This window comes from Podarcis liolepis (genome assembly GCF_965112155.1).
Source record: "Podarcis liolepis genome assembly, chromosome: 13".
Taxonomy (NCBI): domain Eukaryota; kingdom Metazoa; phylum Chordata; class Lepidosauria; order Squamata; family Lacertidae; genus Podarcis; species Podarcis liolepis.
Window position 1 is genome coordinate 55,579,915 of NC_139573.1, and position 21,210 is coordinate 55,601,124.

The following is a 21,210-nucleotide window of genomic DNA, read 5'->3' on the forward strand; positions in this document are numbered from 1 at the left end:
ATGGATGCTTTGGCTGAGTTTCCTGCACTGCAGGGGGTTGGACTAGATGACCTTTGGGTTTCCTACCAACTCTACAGTTCTATGATTTTATGAAATTCTTGGAAATTTGATTTGACATTTTATTTGACTGACACTTAGGAAACAAAACTAAGTATGTATGTATAGATTCTTTCCTCCAATAAACAAAATCAATTACATTAATATAAACTTTATGAAAAAATGATTTTATTATATTTCTACCAAATCACTGGTTGTGGGTAACTTATCTGTAGATGTTTTCTAATTGCATGTCTCTTAAAGTTATCATAAGATACTTCCCTGTAGTAGGAGGCCTTCAGTATTTTGTGTGTCCATGAAAGACAGAATCCAAGACAGTCCAAGCTTTTTCAGAGGCCTCAGTTGCGTTTCCAGTTATTTCATGTTGGTGGACACAGATGACCACAGGAAGCTTTAAGAGATTAGAATTATTTCTTCTTCAGTACAGCCCACCAGAGACATTCAGGAGAGAAGCTGGCAATATAAAACATGACAGACAATGCTTTGAACTGGTACCAGGATCTTGGGGCAGGTAACTAGAGGGCAGGTGTGGTTCTAGATAGCAATATGTCTTTTATTCCTCCAGATGTTCAGGACAAAGCTTGAGCAGGAAGCTTATTGAGGCACAGAGCCAATAATGGAGGCATATAGCTACAGCTATTCTTTGGACCAGACGGTTAACTGAGCCCTGCTTTTAGGCTGTAACTTCCTTCCTCTGATCTGCTAGCTTGGCAGGTTTAGGAACTGACTCACAGGACACCTGTGTCTTAATGTTTCCTAGCCGTGAAGTGCAGTATGAAGAGACATGGCCTGCCAAAAGAATAGACTTTAGGACTGAGGCAAATAATTGACAGAGGGCCCTGCAGAAATAAAACCTTTCTAACTAATGGTTCTGGCATGTTGTGCAATGATTTTTTAAGATGAGAAATTTCTATAAGGATATTTATAATGCTTAGATATTCTTTCCAGCTGGTAGTAATAGCCATGGTTTATCTGAGGATTTTCCTTATAGCATCCATTTGAAATAGTCCCATGATTTAAAAACAACATCCAGTTTCAGAAAAAAGAAATTTTGCATTGCAGTTGTAAAGGTACAGGTTTGTGTGTGTGTAGTTATCTTGAGCTTTAGGGTATGCTTCTAGGTTGGGTTGAGGAAGCACTGTGGTCCTGGTTCTTCCTGGGGAAGCATCCCAAGAGAGTGGTGCTGGAGAACTGTTGCTCTGTTGGACTGTGGGGTACCTCAGGGATCAGTTTTGTTGTCCATGCTCTTTTAATGCCTCCATGAAACTGCTAGGAAGAAGTCACCCAGAGGTTTGGTCTGTGGTGTCATCAGTATGGCATAGGCGTTCTGCTCTACCTCTCATTTCCATCTTCTGATCCAAGTCCTGAACTGGAGCTTGAAGGCTATTCTGGGGAGAATGAGGGCAAAAAAGCTGAGGTTAAATCCATACAAGATGGAAGTACTATTGGGTGCAGGATGGGGGGGCAATCACTCGCTTCAGAAGGAGATTTACAACTAGTCTTAGATAGGGTTGCACTCTCCATGGAAAACCCAAGTGTGTACAGTAGTTGGAGAGTATTTTGCATTTACTTGGGAAGCTCAGGTGGTGGCAGTGACCAGGAGTGCAACTCACCAGCTTCAGCCCTGTCTGGAGAGGTCAACATTGATTCCATTAATCCATGTTCATGTCACGTCCTGGCTTGACTACTACAAAGAGCTCTCTGTAGGGCTGCCTTTAAGGACTGTTTGGAAACTTCTGCTGGTTTAGAATGCAGCCACCCCCTTAATGGGGGCTGGGTGGTCTAATCATGTGACATCATTATTGTAAAAAAAAAAAAAGTTAAAAGACCCCTGACAGTTAAGTCCAGTCGCAAACGACTGGGGTTGCGGTGCTCATCTCGCTTTACAGGCCGAGGGAGCCGGCGTTTGTCCGCAGACAGTTTTTCCGGGTCACGTGGACAGCATAACTAAGCTAATTCTGGTGCAGTGGAACACCAAAACCAGAGCAGCGCACGGAAACGCCGTTTACCTTCCCACCAGAGCAGTACCTATTTATCAACTTGCACTTTTTGGCATGCTTTTGAACTGCTAGGTTGGCAGGAGCTGAGACCAAGCAACGGGAGCTCACCCCGCCGAGGGGATTTGAACTGCTGACCTTCTGATCAGCAAGCCCAAGAGGCTCAGGGGTTTAGACCACAGTGCCATCCGCGTCCCCCATCATTATTGTACCAGAAGGTTTTCTTATTGTTGGAACTGAATTTTTATATCCTATAGCTTGAGCTAGGGACGTGGATGGCACTGTGGTCTAAACCCCTGAGCCTCTTGCAAGTAGATAAATAGGTACCGCTCCGGTGAGAAGGTAAACGGCGTTTCCGTGCACTGCTCTGGTTCGCCAGAAGCGGCTTAGTCATGCTGGCCACATGACCCAGAAGCTGTATGCCGGCTCCCTCGGGCAATAAAGCGAGATGAGCGCCGCAACCCCAGAGTCGGCCCCAACTGGACCGAATGGTCAGGGATCCCTTTACCTTTACCTTTATTGCATGAGCTGACTTGAGTAAGTTTTACTTGTAAGATGACCTATAATTTTTTTAAATAATAAATAAGTGATTCTATGATTCTAAGTGTGCAACAGGGCGTTCATTTTCAGTCCTGCAGCTATTCTACATTGAGGAATGGATTTCAACGTTTTAAGGCACTCCATTTGCATTAACCCGGACATTGTCACTATTCATGATTGTTGTGGTAAATAAGCAAGCTCTTCTGTAAAGATCAGTTGTCAACAGAGGAGTGATTACTCGGTTATCTTTATGTTCAGTTTTCTGTATTTCTGGCCCCTGAGCTTTTCCCTGCCCCTTTTCACTCATATCACTATGTGTCTCTGCAATAGTTTTAAGCCCCGGCATTATACTTTTTTGGGTAAATATTTTGAGATCTGCTTAGTCTATCTGCTCTGGGTTTCTGCAATCCCATTAAAATAATTAGTAAAAAGAAGAACCAAAAGAATAAATGGTTGCAAATTAAAATCTTTTTGTGCGTCTCTTTTCAGTTTTCCTAAGTTGTTCAGTGGAAATTCATAATGGGATAAAAGATCAAAGGATGCTAATCAAGCCCTTTATCGCACCGCCAAATGGCCTTTAATGTGGGAACAATCCAGTGTGTCTCTTGGGGCAAGGATAGCTTGCATTTCTATATAGATGAACACATTGTGGATTTGGTTCCAGCTTTCTCTTCTCTTGGGTGCTGCTGGGAAGCAAATCCCCCCTCCCCCCATCCCAGTGCACTGAGAATTTTTTAAACGCTGGTATACTCCGTTCTGATGTTCTCTTGTACATGGCATCCCTTGTCAAAAGAGCGAGGAAACCACAATAAATAATAGTTAAAACAGATAACAAATGGTTTTTCTTGTTTTTTAAAAAAGTGAACACTGGCAGCAAGAATATTACAATGAAGATGCAGGTGGCTGCTTTTCAAAAAGTCGGTGTCTGGACCCAGCCCTCAGGCTATGCTATAGCAAAGTTAACGAGGAGTTGTTGGAGCCTCCCCAACTGTAACTAAAAGTAAACACCAGGCAGGTGAGCTTATTGTACTTGCTTTTGCTTTGTGCCTGAGGGGAAAGCGATCAAAGGGAAATGAAAGGGCTCAGAACCGTGCAGGTTAGTGCATTACTTTAAGGCCCCATCTGGTGGGATTGCAGGCTAGCAAAGCCCTGTAAAATGAGTAGCTGTACTGGTGGAGCCTAATATTCATGGCCCCTTGAGCCTTTTAACCTGAGAGGAGTGGGGTGAGGCCACTGAGAACTCTCTCATGCTGCCTCAGACTTTGGACAGTGGTCAGCAGCCTTTGGCCCACAGGCCTCACTGGACCACCCCATTTGCCCGGCCAGGCTGCTTTGGCGAAGTTCTGCTAATGTGTACTACTCCTGGCATCATACCTGCTTGTAAAGATCCGTGTGCAGTGCTGCAGCAAAGTGCACAATCTGCAGGGTTTAATTTCAAAACGCGCAAGTGAAAACAGGTCACTGCATGTCATTGTAATTTACGGCAATTGACGGGTGCACAGACAGGTGAGCCTCTCTGGGGGGAGAATTCCATAAACTGGGAACCGCTGCAGAAAAGGCCTGTTCTCATGTTGCCTTCAGGTTAAGAACTTTGCTTCAGGATGAGAACAGAAATCGTGCTCCGGCGACGTGGCGGCAGCAGGAGGCCCCATTAGCTAAAGTGGTGCTTCAGGTTAACAGTTTCAGGTTAAGTACAGACCTCTGGAACGAATTAAGTACTTAACTTGAGGTACCACTGTACTTGTGGGATCGTCTTACACCATCTACTACTTTGATCTGCACAACTGCCACTGTTACTAGTGCAACATAATACCTGCTCTGCATGTGTAAGAAATAAATCTTTTACTGTGGTGGCATCTACGCTTTGGAACTCACTGCCTGTGGACATCAGGCAGGCGCCTTCGCTGTACTCTTTCCAAGTTCCTGCTTAAAACAGTTTTGTTTCGGGCAGTCTTCAATCTTTTTCTAACCTGCCATTGTTTGAATCCCCTACTGAATATTTTAAAATACCTGTTTTTAGTTGTTTTTAATTTTAATGTTTTATTCTATAAACTGCTTAGTGGTTTTATTACAATCAAGTGGTATATGAATTTTGTTAACTAAATAAATTGTTGTGCTGGTGCTCTAAGCACAATTTACAGTGGTTTAAATGTTTTCTAGAATCCACTTTTCCCCCATCACAGTTTCTGAGCAAGCATGCAAAGTTAAAAAAAAAAGGAGGATAGTGGTTTTGCGTGCCACATGGATGGAACTCTTCAGATTCAGAAGTTTTTCTTAGTAGTCGCTTTCTCTTTTAATAAAATGTCTACTGTTTATAGCCTTTTCAAATTAATAAGTAGATATGGTGAATACTTTTCATCTCTGTAGGAGAATAGTTAAAACTTGTAAACAATTTGAGCTGAGTCCATTATAAGTTATTATTGCTTACTTTTCAGATTAACGTTTCCAGTTTTTCCTTTTGAAACGCCAGAGAAAAGTTGCAGTAGGGGTCCATATCACAACAATAGCACATAATGCAAAACATGTGTTTCCATTCAGTGTCCAGATTTTGTCCTTTGTAAACAAAATGGCCAGGAGACGAAGCTGTCTATACCTAGGGCATGTTCTAAGCCCATGCTAAGTGACCTGTGAACTGAAGGTTAGCTTTGTGCCTGCCACCGTTAATGACAGAGGGAGACACATTCACGGTCTAAATTCTTGGTGCGGGATTACTGGGACATCAAGCTTTTGATGTTACGCTTGAAGCAAGAATTTTATATTTCATTGTCTGTGAATGTTAGATGGTGACAAACTGGTTTATACTCAGAATTGTTCTACCAGGAACAAAAATACATTAGAATTCTTCTCCACTTTCATCCATGTAAACGTGGAGGCTGCAATGTTTTGCACAAAATTTAGAAGTTAAGTAGAAACTTTTTGGATTTTAATTCCTAGCAGTAATAAGGTAAAATAGTGATTGGTTTGCAGAAGTATGTTTTGAAACTTTAGTTTTTATTCATTGCCACCCAAATTAATTGATGGTTTCTCTGTCACCAAGACATATTTCTGCAGCTTGAGAAGTGTCTCAACATACTTCCTCACACAGTTGAGAGCTCCAAAACATAAGCTTGGCTTAAAGCATTAAGACTTCAGGAAATGTCACTATTACTTGTTTGTGCATTTGTGCATTCTTCTAAAGGGACCCCTGACCATTAGGTCCAGTCGTGACCAACTCTGGGGTTGCGGCGCTCATCTCGCTTTATTGGCCGACGGAGCCAGCGTACATGTGGGCAGCATGACTAAGCCGCTTCTGGCAAACCAGACCAGCGCACGGAAACGCCGTTTACCTTCCCACCTGAGCGGTACCTATTTATCTACTTGCACTTTGAGGTGCTTTTGAACTGCTGGGTGGGCAGGAGCTGGGACTGAGCAACGGGAGCTCACCCCGTCACAGGATTCGAACCGCCGACCTTCTGATCGGCAAGTCCTAGGCTCTGTGGTTTAACTCACAGCGCCACCCGCGTCCCTGTGCATTCTTCTACCACTCCCTTAATTCCTGACTACTGGTCATACTGGTGGGGATGATGGGAGTTGTAGCCGAAAACATCTAAAAGGCACTAGGTTAGGGAAGCTGGCTCTGGAGAACAGAAAATTAATTTGGTCCAGTGTGACAGCTCTTCAGGTATTTGAGGATGGACAATCTTCTCCAGATTACCTTTACTGCTGTTAGCTGCTCTGAGCCCGGCTTTGGCTGGGGTGGGCGGGATATAAATAAATTATTACTATTATTATTATTATTATTATTATTATTATTTATTTAAACATACCCTGTTCCTTCAACATTCCTCTGTATTTGAGCATCTGATTTTTCCTACCTAAATGCAGAACTTGTACATTTATCACCATTGAAATTATTTTTGTTAGTTTGGGGTCAGTTCTCCATCTTATCAAAATAATTGTAGGTCTTGTTTCTGCCTGGTAAGATAGAAATACCCCATCTCGTTGGTATCATCTGCAAATCTGATGACCATCCTTTCCACTCCTTCTAAGCTATATACAAATGAACGAGCCCAGGCCCAGCAGGGAACCCTGTGGCTCCCCACTTGTCACTTGACAATGAGGCACTGATGAGTGCTTTTTAAGTATTATCCATCTACCAGCTAAAAATCCACCAACAGTAACATCATCTAGCCCACATTTTACCAGTTTCCCACCCAAAATATCATGAGGTAGCTATTATTTTGTTTTGTATGGAGTAGCATTCATTTTTGTGAGTCTGACTTGCAAGTATAGATGGTTCAGCTGAAACTACATCAGATTTATTACCCCCCTGAGGGCTAGGCGTCTCTTAGAAAGTCACCGTCAGTGAAAAAGGTGGAATATAAATATAATAACCAGTGCTGTTTAGCTAGAAAAAGAGGTGCCAGAACTCACCCTGAACTCGTCCCGTGTTCTCTTATAATGGCAATGGCGACCACCTGAAAGGTGTCAGACCCGGAAAAAAAAAAAAGAAAGGTGTCAGACCCAGTTCTGTTGAGTTCTGGCTGAAAAAAAAGCCCTGGTGGTAGTAGTAGTAGTAGTAGTAGTAATAATAATAATAATAATAATAATAATGGAAGAAAGTCTGTCAGATCTGTATTGAGCTGTAAAAGGTCTAATGGTTCTTATGTACTAGAGATAGTTCTGAGGTTCTGATCACTGTTCCTCATAAAATAGTTTGTGCCATTTTACTATTTGAGAAGATTTGAGGAATGCTCTTAAAATGTTGCCTATGTTCTTCAGTTTCACTTCTTCAGGTTATTGCGCTTCCTTCCCCAGAGTGGGAATCATTTTGGGAACTCTGTGTATCGCACGTTGAGCGCTAATGAGGAAAGGTGGGATATAAATGTAACAAAACCTGTCAGATAATAATGAATAAATAACCTAATACTCTTGAATAAGGCGTATTAAGTTGCAAAATCCATTGTGAGATTTAAGATACGTTGGTTGTTTTTTTTACTGTCCTTAATTGTGCCAAGGTAAGCGTTTCTAAAATATATAAATTCTATTTGTAGCAGGTGGGGAAGAGCCTTTGGAAATGTCTTAATGAGGGATGAGGGCAGTTCAACTTCAGGATCCTGATTGCTAAATTGGGTGGGCACTCTTATTTCACCCGTGAAAGGTTGGCAAGGAGGCAGGCGACCATGTTTTGCAGTCTTGATTACTTTGCCAGTGACCACAGGCAAAGACACGATCTATTCTAATGGTGTGTAGTGGAGTTACATGATAACATCTACTGTGATAACATTCAACTTTTTGTGACATAAAGAAATGGTTGCAAAGTGGTATGGGGGAAGAAAAGAAATAAGGACCCTCCCCAAATTTCAACTTTTTGTTATTTTTTTTAATATATTTACTTGATTTGGGTGGGGGGTAGCTTCCCCCTCCCCCTCTGGCTATGGTTTGCCTAATGCCACCTCATGAGCTCATAGCAGAGGCAACATTTGGATTGGGGATTTCGGATTTGAGATCCAATTTCTTAGTAATTGTGCTCTTTCAGATTTCATCAGGACTTGTTGAACTGACTTGGATGCAAGTGGAGATGCACTTCTGTGATCATAAATTTTGTGATTGTGGCTGTAACTGGACTGAGCTATCACAGTGGTTCCTCGGGTCAAGAACTTAATTCGTTCTGGAAGTCCGTTCTTAGCCTGAAACTGTTCTTAACCTGAAGCACCACTTTAGCTAATGGGGCCTCCTCTGTTCTCACCCTGAGGCAAAGTTCTTAACCCAAGGTACTATTTCTGGGTTAGCAGAGTCTGTAACCTGAAGTGTATGTAACCCGAGGTACCACTGTATTTTTAGTTTTACCCTGAAATAATCTTCATGGTGGGAAAAACTGAAAGTGCTATCCGCTACATATTTAGAAGGAAAATAAGTTCCATTTGTATTTTGAGATGGAACTCTTATTAACAGTATAATCTGACTTCCTTATAGTCCCTTCTCTGGATGATTTTTATTTAATTTTGTTTATTTCTTACAAAATTCTTGAAGTGACTTAGCAACAATGAAATACATGCTAATACAGTTCCCACAAAATCAACCCTTTTCAATGTGTTTGTGGGAGGGGATGGGGAGAGGTCTGTTGTTGTTGTTTTATATATTGTATTTTTTATGTTGTTAACTGCCCTGAAATCTATGGCTGAAGGGCAATACAGTATACAAAATAAAGAAATAAAACAAGCAAGCAAGCAAAACTTTGAATGTGCTTTTTTTTTTTTTTAACCTTGATGATTTGGGCAAGTCAGTGTACATGGCAAATCAAATTGCAACGTTGTATGTTGTGCTAGACCACTAAATATCGTGGGAATCTCCTCTCCCCATGGGGGGGGGAGTTTTGCACCTTTCAGCTTCTAGCTGGGTTTGGATCCGATGTTTTGCCTGTAAAGTGAGCAGTGGAGGTGATCCCCCAACTCCGAGCTGCTTTGTTCTCGCCTCGGACATCCCTCTCGCTCCCCCCTCGGACGGAGGAAGTTACATCAGTCTGCCGACTAAAGCAATGGGAGAGCCGTCCGGGCTGCTTGGAAGTGAACTCTCCGGTCTGTTCTCACGGTCTGGATGTGTGCAACTGGCAGCGCAGGAAGCTTCCTGAGAACATTGAGGGAGTATGTAAAATTCACATGCAAAAGAGGGTGACAGGAATCTGGCAGACACGTCAAGTGAAATTATTAGAAGGGCATGGGCTTGAGTTACAGTCTTCATTGTCTTGACACAGTTGATTTTATGGACTACTTTTTTGTATTGAAATCCAAAGAGAGGGGGTGCCATTATGAATCACCAGGCTGCAGCTCCAAAGACAAGAAGTGATAATTATCTGAGCATAAAGGTATGTCGAATGCATTGGGGAAAAACCCAAACTCACAAGATTACAGAAATCCTTTTTTGTATTATTTTTTTTAAAATGAGCTGTATCCAAGAATAGTTTTATTAGCAATTATTTGTAAATTTAATTAAAATGTTTCATGGGGGCATTTTTAGCAACATTTATAGTTTGCATGTTGTGTTCAAATAAAACAAATCTACTTTGCTAAATAAAGAGGGCTCCTGTAGAAAACCTGTTGAAATTTCAGGAACTTTTTCTGGTTTCTTGCCTGCAAACATGATGGTTGCTGAATAGGATTCTTCCTTTTGTTCTTGGGCAAAATAATCTGCTTTATTTCTTTTTGTGTAAGACATGGAATTTGTTCTTTTGAAAATACAGGCAGCAGCTTTTATGTCAGAATGTCTGCTTTGCTTGCAATAGGAATTAGCTCACTGAGGTGGACAGCAAAATGACAGAAATGCCTTTGTAATCTTCTACAAGTTGTTAAGAAGATCTTGGTCTTGTATTTTATTCCACTTTTTCCAAATATTTGAAATGAGAGATTTTTCTTCGGGTGCCTTTTGTTCTTTGTTCTTGTATTGATTGCTTTCAAGTTACAGCTGATGGCAACATTTTGAACACTTTTAGATTAAGATATCTGTGATATTAATGCATCAGATATTTTGAAACAGGACAAGATGTGAAATAGAGAAGATTTTGTTTTAGGAAGCTCACATTATGTATTTTTAAAAAACTACGGTATGTGCTAGGATTCCGACTTTAAAAGATTTAGCACTACAACACAAACTGCAGTGCCTACTGTCTGATGCAGCGAATTGTGTGTTCTGTGTTTTTGTGACTGAACTGCCCCTCTGTGGACGCTGTCATGTTGGGCATAGAATTCAGCCTGCTGGGAGCCCAGGCTTTCATGGCTATTGCCTAAGGCTGCTTAGATTAATTCTGAAAGTGGGGGTGGGGAGGGAATGCATTGATGTAGGTAGGAAAACAGTTGTGTGTTGTTTTTTGCAGTTTCTGTAGGTCTTGATCTGGTAATCTGACTCCTCCAGTAGCCTTATCTGTTTGTCACCATCTTTCCTCTTTTTGGCCATGGTGGAGCATTTAAGAAATTGATATGAAGTCATAAGTAACAGTACCTCTGGGCATTCACAGAGTGGCTTTTCCTACTCTCTGCACATCACAGCAGTGATTTGTCATCTGCTCTGGCTTCCATTCCTTTTCTGGATTCCGATTCAGTGTTGTTATTAACCTTTAACACCCTAGGGCTTGCCCAAGACCTCGATATTTCCACTGGAGGTGCTTCTCTAGGTTCCCCCCTCCCTGCACGATGAAATGAGACTGTGAGGGAGAAGACCTTCATGATGGGGTTGCCTTGGCAATAATAATAATAATAATAATTTATACCCCGCCCATCTGGCTGGGTTTCCCCAGCCACTCTGCGCGGCTTCCAACAAAACACTAAAATACAATAACCTATTAAACGTTAAAAGTTTCCCTAAAGAGGGCTGCCTTCAGATGTCTTTTAAAAGTTTGGTAGTTATTTTTCTCTTTGACTTCTGGTGGGAGAGCGTTCCACAGGGCGGGTGCCACCACAGAGAAGGCCCTCTGCCTGGTTCCCTGTAACTTGGCTTCTCACAGCGAGGGAACCGCCAGAAGGCCCTCAGCGCTGGACCTCAGTGTCCGGGCAGAACGTGGAATGCTTGCCTCAGAAAGGATTTCCTGGTGCTGACAGTGGAATAAAGAGGCAACCCTTCTTTATTTTACCTTTAGTAAAATCCCCTAAAGCAATGCCTCTTTATTCTCGCTGGCATTTTAATAATTAAGGTTTAGTCCTTTGAGCTATCTTTGATGGGGAGCATGCCCGGACTGTTTTGTGGGCCTGTCTCTATTTTAGATGTGCCAGACCTTTTCATCTTGTGCCGTGCTCCCACTGCAGCCATTTTTTAACTGGTGCCCTGTGCCCACAGCATTTCTACAAAGTTCTAAGTGTGCCCGTTAGCTGAGGGAGGTTGGCTGATGGCTACAGCAATCACTTCACACTAATCTGCACTGCCATGTCTTGCCACATTGCAGATCAGAAATAGAAGCAAAAGTGCATGGCATAGAGCTGATGTGTAGCATCCCCTCCGGGATTGGCTGCCAGTCTGCAACTTTGCAGTGCTGACAATTCCTTCTTAAAGCATGGCTTGCTAGATACTGCTCCTCATCCCTAGTACAGGAACTCATCTTACACTGCATTCGCTTATACAGTCACAGGGTACACATAATAAAAGAGGCATTGTCTGTCTGTAAGGCTCATTCACATTTCTTTGAAGGTAATAATCCCCTTGCAAGTGACTGAATAAAGAAATTGGAGTTCACACTTGGGGTATTGGTCAGCTCCACACCTGCATAACTTCAACCATGCTGCAACTTAAGGCAAACTTGTGTTCTCCTTTGAACAGTGCTGGAAGAGCATTTGGTATTATCAATATAGAGTCAGCAAATTCTTGTGCTCTCAGAGTTCTTTGCTGCTGTAAACCATTTCAATGAAACAATATTTAGAGACCTCCTTTAAAAGCATGCCTTCAACCAAATCATTATTTGTTCACCTTCCAGAGATCAATAATACCCCTACAGTGGCTCATTGTCTAGACAGAAACAGCTGGCTGTTTAGCCTTTTTTTGTTTTTGAAGTATTTTCCTTTAAAGTGAAATTCATCAGTCAAAAGAAGTTGCAAGTAAGGTGTGCTAGGACTAAAATGACTTAAAATCCATTAAAGCCTTCAGGGCTGGGAGTAAATCTGTTTCTATTGTAGGTCATGCTTTGGGGGCAATACAAGACAAGAATGTTCATTTCTGTATTTATGTGATAACCTACCAGTAGTCCTCTTATTAACAGGTGTTGAGCTATAAAGCTGGTGCCAATGGGCTACCTTTATTTTCACATAGGTGAGCATCCTACATCCGTCTCCTTTGAAGGTCAAAGTTGCCTTTGCAAACAATGCTGGCTGTACCTTTAGTATCCAACCCTAGCTGCTGGGAAAGAGGTTAAAAAGAGGAAAATTAACCACAAGCCCCCAAATTTGGGATCCTCTCCAAACCTGTACCCAACTGTTACAGTTGTTTTGCAGCACTGCAGTTAATGGGGCCGTTAAAAAGTCATGCTGTGAAATTTTAAATAGCATCTTATGTTTTGTGTTGTAGTGATTAGAGTGTTGTTTTGGATGTGTGAGTTCCGATCTCCTTAGAACTAAGAGAAAGAGTTGCTTCAGAACTGCGGCTACATAAGTATTTGCAGTGGTAAACACATGAAAGGGGAGACTAAGACGTCTGAGGCATAAAAATACTCACAAATGACAACACTTCTGAAATTTCTCATTTTAGGACACCTCCCCTACTTAACAGTTAACTGTAGTTATTTCAGCTGGAGGATTTATATCAGGAGGATGTGACTGTACAAGTTGCAGGATGAGAGGTAGGCCCTCCCCCCACTACTTTGTGGGAGGGTTGTGCATTTTAGTGATTAAGTGGCATGTCCTCTCAGTTGTCTCAACAGCTGTTAGGATCAATTGCTAAGGATCAGGGAAGTCCTTGATAGCACAGGTGAGACAGGTAGAAGCACGTTCTGCAGTCTTGCCCACTCAGCCTTACTTTTAAGCTGATATGATTCCTAATGGTCACGAAAGAAATGTTAAGACTGTCCAGGCATTTCCTTTAAAACCATAAACTTGTCTTATGGTATCCCTCTCTTTTATTACCTCTCAGCAGCATGACACTTCTATAATACTTCTCTAGCAAGGCCTTTGCTTTGTTTGCATGTCCATGAATTGTATTTCAGCATTTCTGTTGCAGCTGTGTCAGATCACACACGGCTGAAAGTGCAAAAGCTCTGCCTTTGCCAAACTTGCTCCTTCATATAGCTCTCCCCCCTTGTTTGTGCCATACCAAATGCACAGCCCCCTTCTCATCACTATTTTTAAACTAATCCTCTCCCACCTTATTGTTGCTACTCTTGACTTTTTTATTCTTTTGTAAAGGTGTTCCGGGTAAATTTGGACAACTTTTCACTAATCAGTAACACTTTCAAAAGTGTTCCAGTTTTCACCACTAAATCCCTTATCATGAAGAATATTTTACAGAATAAAATGCTTCAATGGGGGCAGGGGAGCACAGGTAAAAAGAAAATATTGGAATGTCTCTGCTGCTTTCAGGAATTCTCATCTTGTCCCTCCTACAAGAGCCCAGAAAACCTTTTACTTGTTTGGATAGCTGCTACCGTAGTCCCTGGGCGCTGAGCTCAGTCTCCGGAGGACTGTTTGCTATTTTGCTACTGCTGCTGCTTCTGTCGCTGCTGCTATTATTATTTATTAAATGAATCTTTTGCCTAACACCACAATTAAAACGTGGCATATAGCCCTGCAAAGGCCAGTTTAAAAAAATACTTTAATCAACACTGACAACAAACCTCCAATTTAAACAGAAGGTAAAATATAAACTAAACCCCCATTCAGAATACAGTGATACCTTGGGTTAAGAACTTAATTCGTTCTGGAGGTCCGTTCTTAACCTGAAACTATTCTTAACCTAAAGCACCACTTTAGCTAATGGGGCCTTCTGCTGCCGCCATGCCGCTGGAGCCCAATTTCTGTTCTCATCCTGAAGCAAGTTCTTAACCTGAGGTACTATTTCTGGGTTAGTGGAGTCTGTAACCTGAAGCATCTGTAACCCAAGGTACCACTGTATAAAAATGCCCTGAGAAAGATACTCTGAGAAAGGTACTCTAAATTGCTAATAAAGTTGCTACTGCAGCATTAAACTGTTAAAAATACTAAAAGCCTGGTGGGAAATAGAGGTGTATAAATTTTTGCAAGGTGTGGAGAAGGTGAATACAGTGGTACCTCGGGTTAAGAACTTAATTCGTTCTGGAGGTCCGTTCTTAACCTGAAACTGTTCTTAACCTGAAGCACCACTTTAGGTAATGGGGGCTGCCGCCGCGTGATTTGTGTTCTCATCCTGAAACAAAGTTCTTAACCCGAGGTACTATTTTTGGGTTAGCGGAGTCGAATCTGAAGCGTCTGTAACCCAAGATACCACTGTAGTAAAAAGCTTTTCTCCCTCTCCCATAACACAAGAACTCCAGTGGGCATCCAGTGAAGCTGAACGTTGGAAGACAAAAGGAAGAACTTCTTCACACAGGGCATAGTTTATATATGGAGTTCACTCCCGCAAGAGGTAGTGATGGATGTCTTTAAAAAAGGATTGGACCAATTAATGGCGATGAAGGCTGCCCATAGCTGCTAGCCATGATGGCTGTGCTTCCGCCCCAGAAGCAGTGGCCTCTGAATACCAAGTGGGGAGAGCGCTGCTTGTGGGCTTTGCGTGGGCATCTGGGGGGCCACCGTGGGAATGGGGTGCTGGATGGGCCCTTGGCCTGATCCTGTAGACTTTTCTCATGTTCATATATATGATGTAACAACATCAAGAGAGCTGGACCACAAAGAAGGCTGATCGCCGAAGAATTGATGCTTTTGAATTCTGGTGCTGGAGGAGACTCTTGAGAGTCCCATGGACTGCAAGAAGATCAAACCTCTCCATTCTGAAGGAAATCAGCCCTGAGCGCTCACTGGAAGGACAGATCCTGAAGCTGAGGCTCCAAGACTTTGGCCACCTCATGAGAAGAGAAGACTCCCTGGAAAAGACCCTGATGCTGGGAAAGATGGAGGGCACAAGGAGAAGGGGATGACAGAGGATGAGATGGTGGGACAATGTTCTTGAAGCTACAAACATGAGTCTGACCAAACTGCAGGAGGAAGTGGAAGACAGGAGTGCCTGGCATGCTCTGGTCCATGGGGTCACGAAGAGTCGGACACGACTAAACAACTAAACAACAACAACACATCAAGTGGTTAGCGAAGTTTGACCTCTATGATGTGAGCTAAAACAGGCAGTTCCTGACTGGAAACAAAATTCTTTTGGCGTTCACCTAAGTAAATAATTTGAAATTCCCGTTGTAGGGCAAAATCTGTTTAGGGATGTGCACTGCTGTTATGCTTGGGGAGCTTGTTAAGTTTCCGTGCACACTTTCGAAAACTGCTGTCTTTCCCTTGGAGAAAAACTGTTCAAACTTGCATGGGGATTTCCAAAGAGGATGTGGGCTTTATCTCTGGAGAGCAAAATGATTTTACAGATGCCAAAAGCTTCTGTTTGTTTAGACTTATCTAAACTATAAAGAACCTTGTGGATAATAAAGGAATTTTCAATCAAAGCCTGTGAGCTTTTTTTGTTACTTTGGGGGATCCTTCTGGAAACCATAAGCTTACCTCCAGAAAGTTAATAAATAGACAGCCACAAGCATAACAGCATTAAGAAGCTTCTGGTGTTTATTTCCTGAGCCATTCCTTGTGCTGTTTGCAAGACCCTGGGTGAGATTCAGTGTTGTGTCAGTGGGTGTGACAGGAGCTCCCGGCCCCCACAGCTTCCCATGCTTTTCAGCATGCAGAGTCCCCCCCCCCCAAAGGTCTAGAGCAGATTTGGGGGCTGCAGTGCAGGCTGCAGAGAGGAGGGGAGGAAGGAGAAGTCTCTGCAAGTGAAAGTCTGTTGCAATGTCGTTGAAATAGGGTTAGGAAGAGTATAAGGGGAACTGGTCACGATTTTTCATTATGTGCAACAGTGTGAAAATTTTGATAAGGTTGTGACACTGTGGTGCATATATGTTAGAAAGTCTAAATAATTTAAATTGAAATGTGAAATCAGGAACTTTTCCATTTTTTATTTTTTGTTTTGAAAACATGTCTAAACTGCTGTGCTGCCCTCACCATTTTCAGTGTTTTGACTTGGTCAGATGTGCTGGTTTGTTTGTGAGTAGGGGAAAGTGGGTGATCTTTATCTCTCTGCTACCAACACTGCTCCATTGATAGAAATAGTTTATAGGGGATGTGAGTAATCTGAAGGTCATGAAAGTTCTCTGTGCTCATGTCTAGGCTACAAGGCTTGATTATGGGATGGGGGACCTGTTTTCCCCCCTGTACGTAAAGGAGAGCTGTGAGCAGTCAGAAGGTGAAGAATGTGAGTTACTTCTCTGGAAAGTGTGTCCTGGTACCATCACCACTGCAATATAATTGTACTAAGAGAAGCTTTAGTGATACTGGAATCCAACAGAAGGGAACTGAGTGCTAAACCCCTTATCTGAAGCCCCAAACAAGATCAAGTGCAAGGATTCAGCCAGAATATTTATAAATTGACTCAGCAAGTGCTTCATTTCCCCCTGTACAGAGTAATCTGTGACTGAGTCAGAATGAGACAGCAAGTAACCTTTTCACCTTCTGATTTTATAAATTGGCTAGAAATCCAAACTTACAACTTTTTATGAGATAGTTGTTAACAAGTCTGGACTGGACAGTGTCACTGTATGAGTGGACAAGAGAGTCTGAGCCCTGTGTTAGATCACCAGCTGGGATGTGAAGTGGAGTGAAAAGCTCTCTTCCAGTGGTTCCACTCCTATCTATCAAGTGCCTTGGTATTTATACTATGGTGCTCTCACATGATCTGCTGTGTCCAAAAATATGTTTAAACATCCTAATGAAGTCGTTGGGAGAAGGTGTCTAGAGATCTGGGGTATGATATCTTTGCTGCACAGATGACAACCCCATCAGTAGCATCCTGACCGAGAGAAGGAATTATGGGACCCCAGTTTTCCATGATTTAGTAACATACAGTCATACCTTGGGATGAATACGCTTCAGCTTAAATATTTTCGGGTTGCGCCCCGTGGTGACCCGGAAGTAACGGAGCACGTTACTTCTGGATTTCGCTGCTTGCGCATGAGCAGACGCTCAAAATGATGTCATGTGCATGCGTGCAAGAGGTGAAACACGACATGCGCTGTCGCGTCTTGCATCCCGAGGTACCACTGTACAAGCTTGATTACTGTAAAGTGTGATATATAGGGTTGGTGTGCCTTTCAAAATTGTTGTTAGTTTTTTAAAAGAAATGTTAACTTATAGAGAACGTAGTAGTCAAGCTGTTGAAAGGGGACAATAGGCTCATTTTAAACCTATGCTGAAAGAGCTTAATTGGCTTTCTGTTTGTTTCTGTGCACAATTCAAAGTGCTGCTTCTGACCTTTCATTCCCTAAATGGGGGTGATGAACCTGTGGCCCTCAAGGTACTGTTGTATTATATTATGCACATCACCCCTGACCATTGGCTGTGTTTGCTTGCTGTGGCTGATGGGAGTTCTCTTCCAACAACATTGGGTGGGTCACAGACTCCCCACCCCTCCGCAAATGGTCTAGGGCCAGGTCCCTGAAGAACTGCCTACTTCCACGTTTTGTACTACTTGCTTGTTCACAGGCACTGCTGCATTTGAGTTTAAGATATTGGTTAAAAAAAACAAAACAGTTTAAATCAGGGGAGAGATTGTGTGTTACTTCTGATGTTATGGATGACATTTATTAACTTGAGTCCTGCTTTTTCTTTGAAAGCTTATACATTAGTCACCCATCCAAACTGATCTGCATGTCCAGCATCAGCCGTGTTACAGCACTGGGTGCTCATCTGCCATCTAATGGGATCAATCAATACATGCTTATAATTATCCCTGATGGACTCTCCCATGTTCAGAGATGGTGTATCACATTACCCTGTAGCCACAAGCACACTGAAATTCAATTACCCCAGCAATGAAATACTGCTTTTGGAGTACTTGAGGGAAATTCGGGTTCCCTTTGTCAGTTATTCTCTTCGATAACTTCACCAGATATTTGGATCTCACTTTGCAATAACTTAGGAACAATTTCATGTTCGTGCAACAAAATGGCAGTCTGGAAAAGTCCCTCACCTGTGCATTTGACTTTTGCTGACCTTGGTCCTTTTATTTCCCTGCTGCCTTTGTTTCATAGCTGCAAACCCTTAAAAGATTGTAAGGGGGACTGCAGGCCTTGTAAGCAATGAAATTTACAGTCATAAGTTCCCCCAAAAGCTTTACGTGAAACGAAGATTATTCTAAATGAGAAAGGCTTGCTCCAGCAAAATGCTCAAAGGCTTGGGTAAGGTGTGGGAAGAGAGAAACAGTAAGAGAACTTGCCCAGGCAGGCAGGCAGGCAGGCAGGCACATTCTTAATCCCCCCAAAGAAGCATTGACCGCAACAGGACACTGGGTGTTGGGATGAAATCAGGCCAAATCTTTATTAGCTGGAGGATTTGGGGTAGGATCAGTTCTTCATTCCACTCTCCCCATACTGGTGGAATGGGATTCAGTGAGGCTGCACCGCAGTAAACCCATTCTGAGGGAACTGCCCAGTGCTGACCCCTGTTGTGGTGCAAGCCAAGCTGGCAAGGTCTCACTGGGAGACTGGGGAGAGGATTCCAGCCAGGCAGAGACCCAGCCCGAGCTTGGGGCATGCCAGGGCCAATCCTCCCCTCAAACCCCTTATGGGAGACCCCCCCCCTTCACCTACCCAATACCATTTCTGCCAAAGTCCCAGTTGACTGTGCTGTCCTCAGACTGCCTGAACGTGCAATAATTAAAATATCTGTGTTGGAAGAGTTAATGTTTTTGTTTTGTTTTTTATTTCTTTTTATTGAATTTCACTTAAATTTCGCTTAAAATTTATTTGCTTTTCTTTTTTCTGTAATTGTTGTTTTGTTTTTTCTTTTGGTTATTTAAGTGAAATTTAAGTGAGTTAATGTTGAAGAAGGAGATACTCCTACAAGGTCCACATGATTCATTTTTGAATCATTACACAGCTTAGGGAATTCATTACCCCCAAGTTGGGCATTGGGGTGGTGGTGGTAGTTACCATTAACTTTGATGATGTTGTAAAATGATAGCTGTAACAGTTTGATGGAATCTCCCATGTTCAGAGATGGTGTATCTGAGGGCCAAATGCTGGGCGCAAGCAGGTTGTGCACAAGCCAACTTCATCTCCTCTGTGTGAGACTTCCACACCCATAAGTGGCTTAATTGGCGAAACAAAACAGCATATCTCTCATATCTTTCTAACTGCATTAGAAACTGCTCTGTGCTATAGAAAGCCCTGGCTCAAAACCTGTTGAAATCAGATGTTTTCCTGTTGATTCTATAATTGCTTGCTGAATCCCCTTCCCTCCGTTTGGTGGGTACACAGTGCTGTACTCAATGGACCTTTCATGTGATCCAGCAAGGAAATGTTGGGAAACTTAAAAAAAACCTTTTCTCTCTCTCTTGGGCTCTCTGAAACTGGTTAATTTTAGACTTGTACCATTGGCCTGCCTGCAGAAGGGAGGACACTAAGAAGGGCTTAGTTAATCACAAATAAATCACTGGGATACCGGCCAGCGGTGAGCTCTCCGTCTCTGGAATGCTTTGGTACCAGGAAGTTTCTATCACCAAAACAATGTATTCTGGGGAAAGGTGGGAAGAAGAGTCTGCACAGCTGCAGTGCTAAAATCTTAGGCCCCTCTTTTATGTGGAGCAGAAAAGTAAAACCTTGGAGGCGGCCAAGCTTTTCAGTTATTTCCGTTTCACCCCAGTATGTTTCTGTTCCGTCTTCTTTCCCACCTAATCTGAAATGGTGTATAGTTTATATCAATGAAAAACAAAGTTAGCAAGCAATGTTTTAAGCACCACATATATAAGCAATTGTGCCAAATCATTTGGTTAATCATTAAAAAGGCTAAGTTGTGGTTCACACATTTGTGTATGCCATTTGATTTACTCAGAATTTGATTACTGTCTGCCAAACTCCTGCCATTGGAAAAGCCACACTTGCCAGCTTGCCAAGCAATCCAGATATTTCATCTTTGAGGGATCATTTGCACGCAGTGTTCAAAACTCCCATTGTTCTAGGCGCATTTTGCGACATGGAATTTCATCAGTGCGAGCAGTTTCTGAGCTCTGGGCGCAGTACTGCACCTAAGATTACAGATTAAAACTGCAGAGTGGAAGGAAAGGCCTGACCACTTCCAGCTACTCTCTGAAGACTGGATAAGAGACCCTCCTAAAATTATTGTGACCATGTGGGAAATGAACATAATACTTTAACTGTAGTTCATTCATATTCAGCTTTGCATACTTGTTATAAAAAACTGTTGCATCCATAATCTAGGTTTAAGGGGTGCCATTTAGCTCCTAGCTTTCATATCTCAGTTTCTAACATGGTTTTGCACAGGCTTGTGTGAAGGCTCAGCACTGTAGTCATCAAGTGATATACATTCACGTTCTCCACCTGTTCCTCTTTCTTCCAGTGTTTCTTCCCATGCCCCTCTGGTCTCCCATTAGGTTGAATTTTAGATTGTAAGCTCCTTAGGGCAGGGACTTAACCTCTTGTTCATTATGCTATGCATAAATTGATGAGACCTGGTGATTTATTCTTGTTTGAAACAGCCCTTTGCTTGCAACGTTGAAACTGGAAACTTTTCCTTAGGATTTTGTTTGGTTTTATATATTTATTTAAATTGTATGCCACCCTATACCCGTGGATCTCAGGGCAGTTCACAAAAGAAAAAAACAGAAAACACAACCCAATAACCTCTCCTTCCACAACACATTTTAAATGGACACTGGATGTCAAGCAACCAAAGACCTGGCTAAAAAGAAATGTTTTTGCCTGGTTCCTAAAGGAGTATAATGAAGACGCCAACCAAACCTCCCTGGGGAGCCACCGCAGAAAAGACCCTTTCTGGTGTTGCCACCCTCTGGACCTCTTGTGGAGGAGGCACATGAAGAAGGGCCTCGGAGGATGATCTAAGGTCCAGGTAGGGTCATATGGAAAGAAGTGGTCCTTGAGGTACTGCGGAAGTTATACCCTGCCTTTCCC

The 21,210-nt window shown here is 42.5% G+C and overlaps 1 protein-coding gene across 4 annotated transcripts in view; it reads left to right on the forward strand.

Annotated features, from left to right (window-relative positions):
- The window catches only part of PLEKHG4B (pleckstrin homology and RhoGEF domain containing G4B), a 103,336-nt gene that overhangs the window by 16,199 nt on the left and 65,927 nt on the right, over positions 1-21,210 (forward strand). For 2 of the 4 annotated variants that reach the window (XM_083473086.1, XM_083473085.1), the window contains exon 1: positions 9,120-9,438. The exons of 1 other annotated variant lie outside the window; for it this stretch is intronic. In XM_083473086.1, the coding sequence (XP_083329212.1) occupies positions 9,382-9,438 (57 nt within the window). In that variant the 5' untranslated portion in view covers positions 9,120-9,381. Of the gene's footprint in view, positions 1-9,118; positions 9,439-21,210 lie in introns of those variants that run through there. One more of the 4 variants, XM_083473088.1, reaches the window with a different exon arrangement.